At 28.3% G+C, this 18,025-nt stretch overlaps 1 protein-coding gene across 3 annotated transcripts in view; it reads right to left on the bottom strand.

Moving 5' to 3' along the window:
- LOC136969611 (echinoderm microtubule-associated protein-like 2) overlaps positions 1–18,025 on the bottom strand; it is an 84,812-nt gene that overhangs the window by 17,376 nt on the left and 49,411 nt on the right. For 2 of the 3 annotated variants that reach the window (XM_067263845.1, XM_067263847.1), the window contains 8 exons: positions 16,681–16,830; positions 16,531–16,603; positions 16,367–16,408; positions 9,138–9,239; positions 7,945–8,049; positions 4,653–4,787; positions 2,501–2,600; positions 2,275–2,432 (listed from right to left, as the gene is read on the bottom strand). In XM_067263845.1, the coding sequence (XP_067119946.1) occupies positions 2,275–2,432; positions 2,501–2,600; positions 4,653–4,787; positions 7,945–8,049; positions 9,138–9,239; positions 16,367–16,408; positions 16,531–16,603; positions 16,681–16,830 (865 nt within the window). The remainder of the gene's footprint in view (positions 1–2,274; positions 2,433–2,500; positions 2,601–4,652; positions 4,788–7,944; positions 8,050–9,137; positions 9,240–16,366; positions 16,409–16,530; positions 16,604–16,680; positions 16,831–18,025) is intronic. The other variant, XM_067263846.1, reaches the window with a different exon arrangement.

The raw sequence follows: 18,025 nt of genomic DNA, 5'->3' as shown, positions 1-18,025 counted from the left end.
AAAATAGCAACAAAAATCAGCTTTATTGGATCTCACTCTTATTGAATAACAGTTTCTCTAATACTTTTGGGTAAATAAGTCCATCAGGAGACACAGTAGTAATTATGTATCTCTGACAAATCTCTTCATTGTCCAAGAGTACTAGAGAAACTATTATTCATATAAGAGAGTGCCAATAAAGCAGATTTTTATTACTATTGGCTAATATTGACAAAATTATCAAATACTAAAATATACTGTGTGAAAATTTAAAAACTCAACATAAAAATTTATAAATAATGCTAATTTTTATTGTCTTGAAATCATTTTGATTTTAAATTTTATTGCAAGTAAATAAAATATTAATATTTTAAAATTAAATTCCACTTATCTTAGAAAACCAATAGTATACACTTCATAAAAATGTATGCAGTCTGAAATAAATCTTGTCAACTCTCTATTAGTATACATTTGTCTAATATAATTAAGAAAACATAAGATCTTCAAGCTTAACTTAGTCTCTATTTTATAACTATTTTCTTTAGTTGTATAATTTGCAATTCAACACTAAAAAAAAGACTACTTACCATCCGACCACCCCACTGTGGGACTGGCCAAACCCATGATGGGTATGATTAAAAGGATGTCTTAGTGCCAACAGGGTAAAAAGAGTGTTTAAAAGAAAAAAAACTGGTGTCATTCTGATATAATTAAACAAGATATCCCAACTAGATATACATTTTTAATTAAGCAACTTATAATGAAACATTTTTCAATTAAATCTTCTGTAGCTATTCTAGTTAATTTTAAGTAAATATTTTAAAAATTTGAGACAATTATTTCTAACTAGAACACAAAAGAAAACAAGAAGAAAAATTCTGTCTAAAGTTCTATGGATATAGATAATTGTCAAATATAGATCTAAGTAATTTTAATATAGGACAACAGATGTTAAGATATGCTTTTTATTGCAATAATTACATAAAAAACAAATGAAGACAGGACTTTCCTCAATAATTTATTTATTTATTTCAAATCAATCCCTGTTCAGAAAATTGCATCATTATTAAAACTTAATAAGATCTTTTAGATAATTCCAAATATGAAAGATAAAAAATGTTCATAAAAGCTTTTATTCTTTTGATCCTCAAATGATCTCTAATCATTTCTGAAGATTATTATATTCATTAACCTACAATCACATGCAGTTGTTTTTTCACACAATTGCACTTAAAAGGTGCTTATTTTCCACACAATTATATTGCACATAACTGCCATTCCTTGAATTTGATAATTCCAAAAAATCAAGTAATGTGTCTTCTCAATACTTTTCAAATTTCAACATCCTATATTATTTAGTTTACAAGATATTGTTTTGTTTACAGAACTTGTCCTTGACCTGGTTCCTATAAGGAGCCTTTCAAACTTTGTGTTACCATGGGTTAATGTGAAACAAATTCAGCTGAAAATAAATGACAGTAGGGCTGAGATGTTTCTAAGGACCAGAAAATGATTTTTTAGTATTTTTTGGGCAGGAAATAAAACCATAAAATTATTTAAACTGTTGAAGATCATAGCATATCAGGCCACCATATCATTATGTCAAGCATAGCTGACAAGCATCCATGTGGGACATTCCAATTTTCAACGTGAGTGTTGAGTGTCGAAGTCAACAATTTGACATTGTCAATGACATTCCAACTTGAGTACAAAGTGCTTAGTTCCAATAATTCCATTCTCAGCAAGATGGATTTCATTCAAATGTCTCACCAATTACCCACAATTCATTGGAAAGTAGCAGTCAACATATCTGTTGAGTGTTGTGTGTGTTGATTCAGCATTGATAACAGCGCCACTTCAATGTTGAAAAAAGGAATGACTTTTAATGAACGTTGATCAACGCTGAATCAGCGTTGAAAATTGGAATGTCCCGAATGATGTCAGGTCATCAAAAATGATATCAAAGTGAAAAATTGCCACCTTGTGCATGTTATCATGTGACAATAAAGAAAAATTGTACACATTCTCAAGCATAGGGTAGCAATTTTCCATAATGGATTTTTGAGGACCAATGATAAGCAGAAAAAATTATTTTTAATCAAAATTATTCCTATATATATATATATATGTATGTATGTATGTATGTATGTATGTATGTGTGTGTGTGTGTGTGTGTGTCTGTGTGTTTAAAAGTTTTTCTTAGAAATGTATATCTGAAACAACAATGTTTCATGTACTGCTTAATTCAATTTAATAGTAATAAAATTAATTAAAAGAATGTTAGGTAAAACTTACCTTTGCTTCTCTACCTGTTTTTGAGAAAGTATGATCCCACTCTACAATTCTACGATCTTTACCTCCACCAGTTACATATGTGCCATCTTTCATAGAACATATAGTAAATACTCCTCCTTCGTGGATATTATATAAAGTGCGAGATACTCTATTAGCACCTAAAACATAAACCTTTTTCAAATAATTATAATTAAAAATCATTGCAAAATTATTTTAGAAATAGTACCTCTTGTCCACATCATTATATTTCCATTTGAATCACCCGTTAACAAATCTCCTAATTCCGTAAAAGCCATACATAGCACATACTTTGGTTTTTCATGTTTCTTTAAAAATTAATAAATAATAAATTTGATTTTATTATATATAGATAAATTAAAATCTATATGCTGATCTTGGCATGCCACCATGCTTTTCAATGATCTGTTCATTGAATAATGAAAAAGTATAATGCATAATTATAAGACAAATATTCTATCAGTTAATACATAAAAAAAGCATAAATACAAAGTAAATGCAATTGAATTTTATACATATATAATTTATAACAACACTGTCAGATCATGACCATAAAAAATATTTGGTATATTAAAATGCAGCAAAAGTAATATTATGCATAAGAACTAAGAAAATAAGAAAAAAAAAATCCCTACTACAAAAACACTGAAAGAAAAACTGATCAAATTTATGGGCTCCAAAAGTATAAATTATAAGTTAAATTAAAAATTGTCATTTATTCATTGATTTAATAAAAAACTTATAATTTTCAAACCTAAAATTAATTTCAATCTAAATAACAAAAATTCCATTTAAATAATGAATCCCATTTGAATAATAATTCAAATTAAATGGAGTTTATAATTAAATTATATTTCAGATTTTAATTTAAAATACTTAACTTTTATTATATATTATTTTTCAAATACAGTTAAATCTGTCTATCTCAAATCTCATGGAAACGAGAAAAAATTCGAGATACAGGTTTCAAGATGTAGAGGTTCCTACACAATAAACAGTAATAGATTTGAATGGAGATACAGTAGCAAGTACAGTAGATACCTATATTAGATATAAATAAAATATTTTTGACATACCTTAACAGAAATAGTTTGTCAATATTTTCTGAAGACTGACTTTCTTCAACCTATAAGATGCAAGCCAAACTTGTAGCCAATCAGAGAAAAACAGCATTAATTGCAATTACAGTATGTACTGTATTGCAAGAAATGTTTCTCAACTACAATTTATGCTATCAAAATATAGTCACCAAGCTTTGTATTTGTAATTGACATTTTAGTCCATAATTTGAGATACAGAAGTTTTGAGAAAAAATTATTTGAGATAAACATGGAAAATATGTTGAATTTAGGCTGAAAATGCAGGGAAAGAAATAAATTTTGAGATAAACATGTTTGAGATAGACAATTTCAACCATAGAACAACTTCAGTTTAAGCTAGTTTAAATTCAACCTTATAAAAATTTAATAAAATGAAATGATGAGCAGTAATAATTAGTGTATAGATATTTATTAAAAGTATGATTATTACCTGAAAATATGTAAATAAATAATGAAATGAAGCCTAGCTAATTCTAAGCAAAAGTAGTTTTAGATTCACATGGTAACAAATCTACCTTCTGGTGAAAGAAGATAGCTAATGAATAAATTTTTAAAAATCTTTAACAAAATCATTATCTTTGAAACACTAACAGAAAGGCAGACTTAAAAATCTGCTATTTTAACACTAAGATGTTAAACATTCCATTTGTCACAGTTGTTTTTATTTCATGGCTAAAACTTTCATTCTAGTCCAAGATATTTGTCTGCAACCATTCCACTAAACTGACTTGCTACTATCTCTAGTAAAATCTTATTTTATCCATTTTGTTACTCATTTTCAAAATATTTTTTAATTTGATTTTGTTGTCTACTTTACTAAAGCTGAGCAGTCTTAAGAAAATTTGTTTGTGTTGCCTCATGTATTTGTGTGGTTAATATTTTTTAAACTGTTAATTAATTTCAATTGTCTGCTATTTTCCAGAATGAAATTTAATTTAGTTCACTTTTCCCTCTCCTGTTTGAAAGCTTATAGTTTGATAGTAATGTGAATGCAAATAATTAACTTATGATGCAATATTTATTTAAAAATAAAAAATGAAAATAACAGTATGTAAAATTTTTGAATAAAATAAAATGCAGTCTTCTTGTTAACAATTAATACTTGAAGGTTAATAAAACCCAACTTTATAAGTGTGAAAAATTAACTATGTTCAATATTGCAATTAAAAAAGTTAATTAAATGTAATATTTTAAATATATAAAAGTTAAACTTCATATTTTTATAAGCAGAATATTTCTTATATAATAAAATATACTTACTTCAAATATTCCAATTTTTTTTGCTAATGTTCCTCCTTCAGTATCCCAAAAATATACATGTCCTTTACCTAATGTAATAATACTATATCGATCCATTGGATGAAACTCAACAGCAAGTACTGTTTCAGAAGAACACTAAAATGAAATAAAGTGTTGTATTAAATTTATAAAAAAATACTATTTACTAATATAATTTTAAATTTTTAGAATTTGATTTTTATGAAAATATTGATTTCCATGTGAATATGAATTACAGTTATATTGATTTACAAAATCAACATTAGATTCCAGATCTTATACAGGGTGACAATAATTAACCCGTACAAAGTTTGTAGCAATGCTGCACCTGAACTTTTTTACTGTCACCAATTTACATACTATTGTTTAATTCTCCATGATTTCCTGCCCATGTAGATGTACTTTCGATGTAATAAGGGTTAGTTCTTTATTCTTTTAATGGTGTCGAACAAATGTTGTGCAATTTTGGAGCTATTCCGGCAAGGAAAGCATCAATGTGAAATTGTTCGTCTGCTCGGTGTTCCAAAAATGACAGTCTCAGATGCAGTTCGGCGATTCAAGGAGCTTGGCCACAATGGTGACCGTCCCGGACGTGGAAGAAAGCGCACTGTCAACACGTCTAGGAGCTGCAAGATCATCACAAAGCAAGTTGACTGACATGCGAAGGTCTCCATGAGAAAAATTGCTCGTGAGATCAGAATCAATCGTGAATCGGTGCGGTTAACGGCAAAAAAGGAACTCGCACTCAAGCCCTACAAGTTCCAAAAGGTTCAGCTCCTCACTGATGAAAACAAGTGCGTGAGACTCCAAAGATCCCGTTAACTCAAGCATCGGGCCGCAGGTCGACAATGGGAGTGCATTCTCTTCACAGACGAGAAGCTTTTCTCCGTACAACCATCAAAACGACAGGAACTGGTCCGCGGGGGCTCCTGGACGCTCAGCTGTCATCGAACATCACAAAATCCAATGTCAGTCATGGTTTGGGGCGGAATTTGTGCAAGCGGCAAGACACCCCTTGTTTTCGTCGATCAAGGGGCCAAAATCAATCAAGATGTGTACCACCGTGACATTCTCGAGGCTGTGGTACTTCTGTGGGCTCAGCAACATTTTGGCAGTGCGAAATGGATGTTTCAGCAGGACTCGGCACCGACACACAGGGTGAAGAAGACTCAGGAGTGTGCAAGGCTCATTTTCCCAATTTCATCTCGTCTGTGGAATGGCCACCGCACTCGCCGAATCTGAACCCAATGGACTACAGTGTGTGGTCCATTTTGGAGGCCAGGGCCTGTTCTAAGCGCCATTAAAGTTTGGAGTCGCTGAAGCAATCCTTGCGCTGGGAGTGAGACAAACTGTCTCCAGAAGAGCGCGACCCATTGCTGAGAATTTCAAAACACATTTGGGGCTCTGCATCAAATCAAAAGGAGGCCACTTTGAAACTGGCTGAATATCTGATTAATACGTAAAGTATTGTCACTGTTATATGCTGTTGTTTTGCTAATTTTCATTTCTTTAATAAATTTACGATACAAAAAACTTGTACGGGTTAATTATTTTCACCCTGTAATGTGTTAAATCACTTGATACATTTTATATAGTAATGGATGTAATACTAACACTGTAAGGCGTTGAGTCCTAGTGTTATTTTTATGTTTGTGAATTTTCCTTATTTTCCATTTATAATTTACAGGGTTAGCAACAAATAAGTTTTCCACTTCAGAGAGCTCTGGAGTGTGTTCTACTGCTCGAAATGAGACAAAATTTGGACTACAGATAATTCAAATAATGCGCTTGACATTTCTTAAATAAAAAAAATAGTACCAAAATCCGTTGATAGGTGGCACTGGAGCACACAGAAATATTGAATATGTGTACACATATAAATGTTGAATATGTAACACTAAAACTGCTCAATATGTCCTACACCATTTTGAACAATGTGCTCTAATTTCAAAACCATATTTTCCACAGCTGAACGCAGTGAATCTGCTGGAATATCCAGAACATGGCGCTGAATGTTGTCCTTCAGGTCTGGCACAGATGCAGGTCTTCTACGATAGACATTGTCCTTCAGAAAACCCCATAACCAAAAGTCGCACAGGGTGATATCTGGTGTATCATAAATACCATTCATGTTACAGCGCCATCTATCGACGAATTGTTGTACTATTTTTTTATTTAAAAAATATCAAGCGCATCATTTGAATTATCTGTAGTCCAAATTTTGTCTCATTTTGAGCAGTAGAATGCACTCCAAGGCTCTTTAAAATGGGCAACTTATTTCTTGCTAACCCTGTAGTTTAGGGTGCTTATTTCATGTTAAGGATAAAAACTACACACTTCCCCTTGCTAAATTCTAAAATTGCTGCTCACTCAAGTAATTGTCATTTGTGAATGTCTTCATAATCAATCTGAAAATGGCATCTCCAGTTACATAAAATTATCATCTATTTAATGTTTTATAATTTACTGTTAGTCAATAAATATTTATAACTACTTTGTTATAAATATCCTCTTTTCTTATACAAGAAAGTTGGCAACCCTAATTGTAACTAAAGCCATATTAGACTTTTCTAATTATTTTTCAAAAATTTTGACAGTTAATACAGTCGACTTCGCATAAGTTGACACCATAGGTTAATTAGTCAATTTTCTGTGGTCCTGGCCGACTTACATAGGCATTAATGTTATTAACCTTAAAAAACTTGGTTTACTCAACATCATTTAAACTCGTCACCACTGGATAAATCAACATACTTTTTCTGTTTCACACTTTTTTGACGTCTGATAAGTCAACTCCCCTCCTGAAAAAATGAGTTCACACCGTACAATAAGCTGTGTGGTGTGAACTCATTTTTCAGGGGGAGTCGACTTACCAGAATTCTAAAAAGTGTGAAACAGAAAAAGTATGTTGATTTATTCAGTGGTGACGAGTTAAATGATGTCGAGTAAACCAAGTTTTTTAAGGTTAATACCTATGTAATACCTATGTTAATACCTAGGTTAATGCCTATGTAAGTTGGCCAGGACCACAGAAAACTGACTATGTAACCGACAACTGTCGAGTTATCTGGGTGTTGACTTATACGGAGTCAACTGTATATTAAAAAAATCTGTAACCAATTCAAATTCAAGAAATATGAGAAAATTTTGAATTATCCAATAATTAAAATAGTCCATACAGTTTAAAATACATAAATATATTCATTCAATATAGTTCAATATAAAGTTATATTATAATTTTTAAACAAATTTTATTTAAATGTAAAAAATTTACCTTTGTCTCTGTTATTTTACTTCCTTTTTCACTTTTTTGCCAGTCCCATAATGATATTGTATGTTCTGGTGAATTGTCAATCACACATATCTGTGAACCTCCATCCTAAAAATAACCAAACAAAAATATTTTGTCAAATTTAATTTATATTTATGCCAATGGTTGAGCACAGAATCATCATTTAATTAAAAATATCATTTGTTACTGAACATTTAACATAACTTTATATTAAAGAAATAAACAGATATAACTTCATGTATCATTAATTTTTATGAATATCTATAGTATAAAAATTTTACAATATTGTAAATTATATATTATCTTGTCATTATAAAAGACTGAAATAATGATAAATTAAAACAGATAAATATTCTTTATTTTTTTACAATTTTATTGTGTTTTTTTTATAAATATAAGTAATAATTTATAATATATTTCTTTTCAAGCACATTATTATTTTGCATTCAATGTTTCTATGAGAGTACAACCATATCTATCATGGAGTGGAAACAGGGTCATCTCATTAATCATATATCAATACATTTTAAATAATAAATAATTAATAAGCAAGCAGAAGTGTGCCACTTTAGTAATTTTTACATCATACATTAGATTCCTTACGAAAAGTTATATCTATTAGACCTCCCTTTCAGTCCTGTAGACAGTGTCCCTTTAATTTCTATAATGGACAGCATACACACATTCAGAAATATATATATAAATATAAAGCTATACTGGTCTCACTGAATGAATAAAATTTTGAGTGGAAGCAGACTTCTTATGGAAAATTCAAGTGAAACAGTCAAAAAGGACATTGTGTTATGAAAATAACTCAAAACCTCAATAAGAGTAAAATACTTCATATTGTATACGGAATCAAAGTTTAAACCTTCACATCTCAAACCACTATGGGAAACAAACTATTGATTTTAACTAGCAGTTGCTTATTTTAAATTTATTTATTATAAATTTGTTCTATTATTAATTACTTAAAAAATTTTTAGATATTATTTACAGTTATTTAATACATACATACATACATACATACATACATACACGTGTGCACATATGCATGCACGTGCACACCCACTGACAAAAAAAAAAAATATAGAAAAACTTTTGTCTTGATTAAATAATTAACTAACTTAATTAAACTTTAAAACATCAAATTTTTTCTTACTGTCAAAACTTACCAATTTGGAAAATGCTATACAACTGACAGCTTTCTCAAATTCACCTAATCCAATCACAGATAATGTATTGAGACTAACAGAATCCCAAATTCGAACATGAGGCTACAATATTTAAATATTAAAATTAAAATTGAATTTTTATATTTAAGTTTAAAATATAAAATAATAATAAATTACTGTATTTACTTGAATAATCCATGCATTTTTTTCTAGAAAATTATGGTTTATTCAAAGTAAATGTGATGATGAATATGCAAATTCCAGGATGCTTCCAATTACCAGTTACTAAGCATTTTGTTTGCTTTGCTAGTGATAAATATATTTGATAGTTATGAGCATTATTATTAAATGTTATGGTGCAACTAATTTTGTGAATATGAGAATAAATAAAGCAAGTTAAAACTGCAAGTGAGAGTGATAATAATCTTTAATCTGATAATAATCTTCAAGTAAATAATCATTATACCTATATTACTTCTTAGTTTAAGCTATTGGTATATTAGCAGTTTTTCACTTTCAGTTTGAATTAAACAACATAAAGAAGTCATATTTTCATTTAATTAGTAAGTTAGTTCATTATATACATTATTACAAACTGCAGATAATTTATCTGTATCAGATAAAAATAATGAAGGAAAAATTATTTGTATATCTTTTAATACTGCATGGACTTGTTAAATGATTGCTTCCATATTGAACCATTGTTCTGTAGTAGAGTGAAAGTTGCTATAGTGTTATAACCCTAAATTAGTAGAATTTGTTAAAGATGTAATAAATTAAATTGATAAAGTTTCTTTCTGTTTTTTAAAATCTATTATCTTAAAAAATGGAATGTGCAGATTATTCAAGTAAATACAATAATTTATTTTCATCATTATTACAATTAAAATACATCTGTGCATATATTAACAAATGATTTTATTTTGAATACTTACAATCTTCATTCTAAAGTATGTCATTTATTACAGTATAAAACAAAATATTTAATAAGGAATATTTTAAAGTTCTTAAAAATTTTTGGGTCATTTAACATTATTTTCTTACTGATAAGAAGAAATCTACATTTTTACTATTAGTATTAATGGCAACAATAATGCATAAAAATAAAAAAAACAAGCAAGCAATATCTAATACAAAATCATATTCGTTGAAAAAATTATCATTATAAGCTTCAGGCTAAACAGTCTGTCATAAAAGTAAATATGACATTATGATGAAAATTTATCACACAGTAATATGTAATGCTGACAATTCAAGTTTAAAAAAAAAAAAAAATCTTGTAAAAATGAGAGAATAATTTCTTTTATGTGATCCTGTAAAAAACTGGTCTGGTGAAACCAGATTGAAAAAGTAAATAGAAAAAATAAACATCAGCACAGAAAAAGACTTCGATCTCTACTTTGTGCCTTAAAATCGTTGCATGTACTGTACATTAATTTGGCTGAACATTAGAACATCTTGAGCATTATCAGTGAAAGAAGTTTGGATTTATGAGTTACTAAGGGGAGATGAAATCAGGAGAGGGGCAGGATGTCCGGGTTTCCTGGTAGTTAAACATGTCCTCGTAAATATCTTGTTTATATTATAGAAAAATTATTAGAATTTGTTTGGTTTATTTGGTCACGGCAATGCAACACGAGCGATCTGCCAAGGAGGATACATTCTGGAAAGACTTTTATGTAAAGCTAGCACCAATTTAAATGTTAATAACACAAACAAAACCCATGTGGCCAGTCACGAACCCACGACCAACTACCAGTGTTTGGTGGTTTTATCCACTCAGTTACTAAAGGGTACTTATTGGGCTGAAATTTGAAAAAATTGTAGACCTACAAATTCCCACTGTTGTCCGCCCTTATCTATCCTTCTTTAATCTTGAGAATTGAGTTAGCTAGATGAAAGTCAAGACCAGACATGGAAATTGTAAGAGAAAGATGACCAGATTAACTATATGGCAACTAATTATATCAACACACCTGAATTTTTTGCCAAGCATAAATTATTTTATTTCTCAAACATTTTCAACCTACTTTTTATAGGCTATCTTCAGGCTTACAATTACTGTTCCAAAATGGAATGCAACATTTTTCGAATACATTTCATTTTAAATTTAAAAGATTTACAATAATTGTGTATATTAAATAAATAAAAAAATAAATAAAATAAAATAAAACAGCATAAATAAATAAACAATGCTAAGTATAACTACTACAAGCTTTAAGGGTTTTTAATCCCCGTGCTTTTTTCTATCATGTATATAGGAACTTCTAATTTGTACTGCAAGTAACGTTATTTCAATTCAAAAATTTTTCCTGAACAGAGTTAGGTACATAACCAGCACAACTCTATTGCTAACATAAAAGGATGACGTACAGGGGTAAAACACTACTACATTCCATGCAGGCAAGTGCTATGTACTACCTGTCACAGTAATGGCATTCTATTTCATACTATATCATTGTTGCAGTAATTCAGTGAATATAATATATATTTTTTAAAATTATATCCTTTCTTTTGTAAGAATTATATTTAGTTAATTATTTTGTTAAATTTTTTCCAATAGATGGTGCTACACATAAAGCCAGCAATCAAATGTAGACAGAAATTAACTGATATATAGAAATCCATTAAAGCAATACACCAACCAAAGCTGAATTATCAGGCTAGAAACAGCTATAATAATAATTATAATAATGATAATAAAACAGCGTCAAACAGCTGGTTAGCTCGGGGATGTCTCTTTGGGGAGATGGAAGGATTCATGATCGCCATACAGGATCAGGTCATAAATACTAAAAACTACAGAAAACACATACTCAAAGATGCAACACTCACAAATGACACATGCAGACAATGTCACATCATGCCAGAAACTATACAACATATCACCTCTGGTTGCAAGCTCTTGGCACAGACATAATCAAGTAGCATATATAATACACCAAGAGCTTGCAAAGAAACACAAATTAGTAGACATCCACGAACCATACTACAAATACATTCCACAGACAGTATTGGAAAACAACACACACAAAATGTACAACGACAGAGCCATAATCACAGATAAAACAATTTACCACAACAGACCAGACATCACACTCATTGACAAACACGATAAAATCACATACATTATAGACATATCCATTCCAAACACTCACAATATACAAAACGCATGCACTGAAAAAATTAGCAAGTACACAGAACTCGCCCAGGAAATAAGGTATCTGTGGAGGATGGATAGGATGCTTATTGTACCTGTTGTTCTCTCCTCTACAGGTGTCATACCACACACACTACACAAAAGCCTGGGCACATTACAATTGAACAGAAACACATACATCACACTACAGAAGGTCACTATATTGAATACATGTCATGGGAGAAAATTCCTGAATACAGACACACACACTGATACACTTCTTAATTTCTGTTTTGGTTACTATGCCTTGACTTTGGTCCGGCACAGTACACAGCCACCAGTGTTAACCGAGTATATCTCACTTAACCCAACATAATAATAATTTATAAGATAATTTGGTACTGGAGTTAGGTGTTAGGCACCATCTCTTGCTAAATTTAATAATTATAATTTTAAATTTAGCAAGAGATGGTGCCTAACACCTAACTCCAGTATCAAATTATCTTATAAATTATTATCATCACTATAGCCATTTCTAGCCCGATAATTCGGCTTTGGTTGGTGTATTGCTTTAATGTATATTGGGTTAGCTGATGAAGTTTGTTTATATATAGAAATCCAATTGATAATTTGGGGTGGAATGTACAATACAACATGATCTAAGTTAGAAGTATTTGAATGTAACTACCGAGTTCAGTAGCAATTGGTCGAACAGCCTAGGCATGCACAGTTGTAGACGAGCTTCCCACTAGTTAAAACTCTAGTTTCCACTAATTTGAGCACTTTCTTGTTAAACATGGCACAATGTTGAACCTGACCTTAAACACTTGAACTTGGGCACAATATTAAAACATTACTAGGCTCATTATCTTGGGCTGCTCAAAAAAAGTATAATAACACAACAACACTGTGGCAAAAGTACAACAACACAATACTGTATAAATGTAAAAATCTGTCTCCTGAAATTTTCTACTGAAAATATTGTCTCCCATCAAATTTAGTGGAAAGCTTGTCTACAACTCAGCAATAGTGTTGGTAATACTGAAGTTGACTAATATCAAATTACTGGGACATTTTAAACTAGAGAATGGTTGGATTACCAAGACTGTACTAAAATAATTGTTCAGAACTCTCTGTAGAAACTATTAGGCTAGCCTCAACTGAATTTGGTGCTATACAATTTTGATTTTCAGAAATAATTTTACTTTAAAATTCAACTGCAAGGCCAAAATTTGATACTGTTGAATCCTTAATGTGCATTTTATGTAATTTTCTAACAAATTTTGAGAGTTAAAAAACAAAGTGCAATAATTTCATTTTATTTACAGATGTGATTATAGATGTGCCAAGCCAGCATTGATGTTTCATTGGTAGAAGAGTTTAACAAGTAATGTACAATCAGGCAAAGTATGCACCATGACTATTCACCTGTCAAAGAATTGTAAAGTACATTTTGCAACTCATTTTATACCCAAAATTCATTAAAAAATGTATGTAATATGCACGTTATAGAGACAACAGCACCAAATTTTACCCTAGAAGTTGAATTTTGAAGTAAAATTTTTCCTTAAAATTGAAATTGCACAGTCAGGACAGGATATCAAATTTGGTTTAGATTTGCCCAAGTTCTTTTTTAAAGAAAACTCTGAACACTCCTGCTTTTTAATCATGATAAGTTTGCATTTTATAATATATACTAACAATTTCAATCACCATAATATACATATTTCTTAGAAACATTTTTTAAAATATCCTTTTTACAATATATTTTTTAAACATATAAATGCAGAAATTATCAGTGATAAACAGTTTAAAAGTTTCTATAACATTTGAGATGCTATAGCAGATGACATGTTTATTATTTTAATACTGTTTCAACATAATTGCAATTGTTTTAGTATTGTATAAAAAATTTAATTTCATTCATATATATATTCAACATTCATATATAATTAAAATATTTCTAAAAAATTACCAGTATTAATTTTTGTCGTCATTATATTATAACAGCTGGATATTTAATTATATTTAATTTGTCTAAATTTCATTTAATTTTTTTACTTAATCAAATAAAATTAATACAATAAATTAAATATAATTTTTAATATGCAAAATTTTAAATTCTATCTTAATTTATAGCATTAATTAAGTGATTGCAATACATACAAATAGTGATATTTTTTTTTATTAATGACAAAATTTATATATAGGATATGATAAATCAACATGGAAATAACAAAATCACAAAATATTTATTGCTTACAATAAAATATCAACATACTGCTAGATAAAGTTTATAGATATTCATAGATATTCAATCTTCAAAAAATAACACAAAAGGAACTTAGAATGAGATGTTAACGTGACTTGCAAACAAGTTTGACTAGACTACCATACATCTTGAAATTCTGGTATCATTCCATGGCACAAATAGTAGACATTACTTGGATTTCTGTTTTCCACAAAAGAGACATTCTACATTTTCAGAAAATAGAATTGGCACACAAATAAATTTTTTAGTTTTCTGTTTGTTTTCCATTGCAATGTTTTTGCAAGTAGGAACTAATACTTTTCTATAATATTTCTGTTTTTGGTAATGAAAAATTTTTTTGTTTGAACATAGCTGAATATGTATTCTATTCAAATTTTCATAAGCTTGAAGTTCTTTTAAACGGAACAAAAGATTAAATACACATTTTAAAATTTATTTAATGTTGTTTGTGCATAATTTTATTTATTCTTCAAACTCTGGACTTGCGGAAAATCAATTCAAAACTATTAAATGACATTATAAAAGTCTGTTAAAAACTATGTTATCATTCAGAGATATAATTTGTATTATTTATATGACACTATGATTATCATGTAAACAATTCATTATATCTTTGAAATATCATAAGTTGTAAAACAATAATATATGATAATTATGTAACATCAATAATTGATAAAGTAATTCAGATCCAGCTAACAGACTTTCCCCATATTTTAAATGTTTAAAAAATTTTTATACCTTTATGATTCAAAATCATTTTAGAAATTACTAACTTCATTGATGTTCTTTTCAAGAAATCTCATAAATGCCATCTTTAAGTATAAACTTGAAAAGATCTCTATCCTTTCTTAAACCTTAATATAAAATAGCATTTCTTTAAAATATTAAAAGCTAATTCTTTTCTTACTTTTCAGTCAGTCTTTCTTAAAAAGTTTGTACTGACGATATAATAATAATGTACAATATTTACTTATTATTTGTATTTCTACTGCTATTTGTTTTCACTCTCATATTTCAAGTTTCTTTTTACAAAATTTTAAGATATCCTTTGCTCAAAAGGACACTTTTTAATTATTCTTTCAGATTCACTATGTCTTTTCTCATTTGGAGAAAACATTCTGAGGTTCTTATCAAAAAATAAAAATCTTTTGATTTATATATAGAATGATCATTCAATACTGGTGGGATGTAAATCAAACAAAAACGTTCTTAATAAAATATAATCATATTTATTAAATGAAATAGAAATAAACCATTTCTTCATTCCTTACCCAACAGAATAACAAAAAATCCTAGGAGGGTATTCATTATTATATACTATTTTCATTCATGGTTATGGTTATAATCTTTTAATATGTTTGCTATTGTAAAATATCTATTGTCTACATTGTATAAGAATTTGCTATTATTATAAATAGATAAATATTCACTGATTTAATAATATATGACTAGATAAAATTTGAATAAAAGTAGAAAAATTCATACTAGGCTAAAGCAAAATTAAATTTGTTTTATCATCAAACAGGAATGAAGTAAAGAATACATATCACCAAAAAAAGTTGTAAATTAACCATATAAAAATATGTCAACTTAATAATGAAATTTAATGCTCACTTAAAGATACAATGATTTTTTTTTTATAAAAAGCATTTTTATAGTAAAGCAATCATTCTATTAATTGGCTTGCATCTATTTAAACATTAACAATAAATACATAAAACATGCATTATCAACATTTTTGTCTTATACAGTAATACAATTACAGAATGCATTAAAAAATGAAACCAGTGTGAAATATTTGATATTAAAGACACTCACCCAGTGAGTAACACTTGTTGAGGTAAGAGACATACGTCTATACTGCAGCCAGCACAAAAGGAGTTACAATCAAACTATAGTTTACTTAAAGGGTGCATAAAAACAACAAGAGAACAAACACATTACATGAAGATAAATTTTCTAAACATTTCAATAATACTTACTCGACGTTCTTTCTTATCTAAACTAGTTAGTTGTCCTGTTGCAATCAGCAATTTATTTGGATGTATAGTTAAACTATAATGATTTAATTTTCAATTTTTTATTAAATATTAATTTAATAGTTACTTTTATTAGTTATTTATAATGCTTACCATTTGATATCATCAGTATGACCAAGATAATGCCTTTGTATTTGATCTTCTACATTATATAATACAACAACAGTAGCAATGAAATATACTATTTCTCCAGTAGGTAATAAATATAAATTAGTACGACAATCTCTTCCCCTATATCCATAACTATTATTTGTTAAGATAATAAATTATTTTAGATTTTAAAAAGTAAAATGTAATTTTTGTTTTCAAAATTTATGCTTGATATAAATATTTTATTCTAAAAATAAATTTTCAAATTAAATATCATCATCATTCATAATTTAAAAATATCCAGAAAAATTAAAAATCCAAAATTTCATTCATTTAAAAAATTTTTAATATTAATATTCATTATATTCTTATTAATTATCAAAATGTAATGAATGTATTTTTTAACATGTGTCCTATTAAAGCTGTTTGTTGCTGGAAGCTTAAACTTCTTTAAGGGTATGAATATATTCTGTAACAAATTCCAGTTTTGATTGATCAAGAGTTTGAAAAGTAATTTTTTTAAAATTCAAAAACTAAATTTCAAATACAAATATGTGACTTTAATTCAAACATACAATAAATTTTTTTGTATATATTCTTAATTTTATTTCTATTTTTTCATTGTTAGTATTTATTGTTTTTTGATGTTTTTAGCTGTTCATATTTATTTATGCATTTTTTTAGTATTTTACTCTCTGTATTTTTTCATTAGCATATTATTTAAAAGTCTGGTATTCTCTTGTTTTGAATTTTTGTTCTAGAATTGTAATATTTAAATTATATTCATCAGAAATAAGTTTATGCTCCATTTGTTTCAAATGAAAACTGTCATTCAATTGCCATTTTATTTTGAAGAAGATCAATAAAAAAAAAGACTGAAAACATTCGAAAATTAAAAATATCACTGCATTTTAAGGTTTCTATTGTGATGTAATTATTTAACATAATTACAAAATGAATCTAATTGTGATGAATAATTTCATCTCATAATATTACTAGCTATGTATAAAAAACCTTGCATCTATTTAAACATTAACAATAAATACATAAAACATGCATTATCAACATTTTTGTCTTATACAGTAATCCAATTACAGAATGCATTAAAGAATGAAACCAGTGTGAAATATTTGATATTAAAGACACTCACCCAGTGAGTGAATAAATTTTCTATGTGTTGCAAATATGTCTGTGAAAGAGTAGTTTTCTTTTTTAATTAGCTGGAATAATCAAACTCCAGTTATCAATGTCAACAAAAAATACCCAAATGTTTCTATAACTGTAAGCAATACAATTAGCACAATTAGATGAGAACATTTTGAAATTACAGTTTTATACTAGATTAATA

The sequence above is a fragment of the Centruroides vittatus genome, unplaced genomic scaffold (genome assembly GCF_030686945.1).
Source record: "Centruroides vittatus isolate TY-2023 unplaced genomic scaffold, ASM3068694v2 contig_18, whole genome shotgun sequence".
Classification (NCBI taxonomy): domain Eukaryota; kingdom Metazoa; phylum Arthropoda; class Arachnida; order Scorpiones; family Buthidae; genus Centruroides; species Centruroides vittatus.
The sequence above is the reverse complement of the archived record's forward strand: the minus strand, read 5'-3'. Positions and strand labels throughout refer to the sequence as shown.